Below are 1,763 nucleotides of genomic sequence, written 5' to 3'. Positions count from 1 at the left end.
ATATATATATATATATATATATATATATATATATATATATATATATATATATATATATATATTCGATAGATTCATATAAAATAAATGTAACATTTCTTGGTTTTTGGACTTTTCTTTTGTGTTTAACAAAAATTCTTGTTTTTTCTGATCTAACTGCCTTGTCATGTTTGTTTGTTTTTTTTTTCTGCAGAGAGTGAGCGAGAGGGTTGGAGGAGCAGAAGGAACCAAGCTCGATGTGGACTTCACTGAAATGGAAAAGGCATGTGCTGATTTTTAATATCAACATTAATGGTATTATTGTTGTTAATCTTTTTGCTGTTGCTCTCCTCCAGATTATTTTAAAATTTATATTGCTTTTTAAATATTAGTTTTGAATAGCTTACAAAATAATTCCTTTTCCTTTATACAAAGTTAAAACTTTAAAAAAAAAAAAAAAAAAAAGCATGCACAGGCTGTTCTCCCTGAGCATCGGTTGTTCTCTCCAGGTATTCCAGCTTCCTCCCACAGTCCAAAAACATCACTGTTAGGATAATTGGCTTCTCTAAATTCTCCTTAGGTGTGCGTGAATGGTTGTTTGTCTCTGTGTTGCCCTGCGATGGACTGGTGACCTGTCCAGGGTGTACCCCGCCCCCCTTCCAGACAGCTGGAGATAGGCACCAGCACCCCTTGCGACCCCACTTGGGATAAAACGTGTCAGAAAATGGATGGATAGATGGATGAAAAAGATTTGGGGCTTGTCAGATTTAGATAATTAAAAATACTACAAGTATTAATGAAGAAAGCTATGTAAAGAAACCTTGCCTCATGTAAATCAGCTAAACCTAAAATCACGTTGACCAACCCTCATCAGCAACAAGTGATATAAGGAATTTATGATAATTGGAAATAAAAAAACATCTATCGAGTATTTCCCTTAGGCCACACCAAAGTCTTTTTTTATTTGTATTTATTTTTTACTCTTTAGAGATGAACTTGCTGGTTTGTTTCATTCTGCTTCATGATGCGCTCCAGCTGAAGGTCAAAAACTGATAGCTGCTTATTCTCCTTAAGAATATTCTTTCAAAAAGCAGATTTCATGGTTTGATCAATTGCAGCAAGTCTTACAGGTCAGAGAAGTGAAGAAGCAATTTGATCCCAGACCATCACCGGCACTCTTTTGGTTCTAGTGGCCTTTATTTGACAATAAGCAGGGTTGAAAGAGATGGAAGAAATGTGGCAAAGGTCCATGAGCCAGGACTCAAACCCATTAGAATCACGTTAAGGACTGATGCGTCCCAACCTATGAGTGTCGTGTTCGCTTTGCACCAGATTTAAAGGGAGGCACTCTTTCCTAAATGTTCCACCTTTGACACTTCATAAGCTCATCCTAAAGCTGCTCAGGCACAACACTATAACAAAGCTACATGTTCTGACTCTCTGTATCACCTGCATCTCTTTCTCATAATGTTTCCCTGTGTGTTACAGAGGGTGGACACCACCGCTCGAGCCGTGCTGGACATCATGACGAAAACCACTGAGTATCTGCAGCCAAACCCTGGTAACCTTGGATACTGATGCCTTAAAAAATATTTGCTCACACAGTTATCACTGTTTTGAAGCCATGTTCGGCAACTCGATGCTTATCGAACTGAAAGCAGAATTTCTACAGTTTGGAGAGAATAAATGCTGGAATCCTGCAAGGTTCAGTACCAGGTCCACAGACCTTTCATCTGTTCCTTTTTTTTAAATCAGTGATATTTATATAACTTAGTAAAAGATAGAGT

The 1,763-nt window shown here is 37.5% G+C and overlaps 1 protein-coding gene across 13 annotated transcripts in view; it reads left to right on the top strand.

Annotated features, from left to right (window-relative positions):
- The window catches only part of LOC107096572 (endophilin-A1-like), a 47,247-nt gene that overhangs the window by 36,604 nt on the left and 8,880 nt on the right, over positions 1-1,763 (top strand). For all 13 annotated transcript variants that reach the window (XM_015393287.1, XM_015393292.1, XM_015393296.1 and 10 more), the window contains exons 2-3: positions 191-259; positions 1,465-1,537. In XM_015393287.1, the coding sequence (XP_015248773.1) occupies positions 191-259; positions 1,465-1,537 (142 nt within the window). The remainder of the gene's footprint in view (positions 1-190; positions 260-1,464; positions 1,538-1,763) is intronic.

The sequence above is a fragment of the Cyprinodon variegatus genome, unplaced genomic scaffold, assembly GCF_000732505.1.
Source record: "Cyprinodon variegatus isolate N-32 unplaced genomic scaffold, C_variegatus-1.0 Scaffold634, whole genome shotgun sequence".
In the NCBI taxonomy this organism is placed as follows: Eukaryota; Metazoa; Chordata; class Actinopteri; order Cyprinodontiformes; family Cyprinodontidae; genus Cyprinodon; species Cyprinodon variegatus.
The sequence above is the reverse complement of the archived record's forward strand: the minus strand, read 5'-3'. Positions and strand labels throughout refer to the sequence as shown.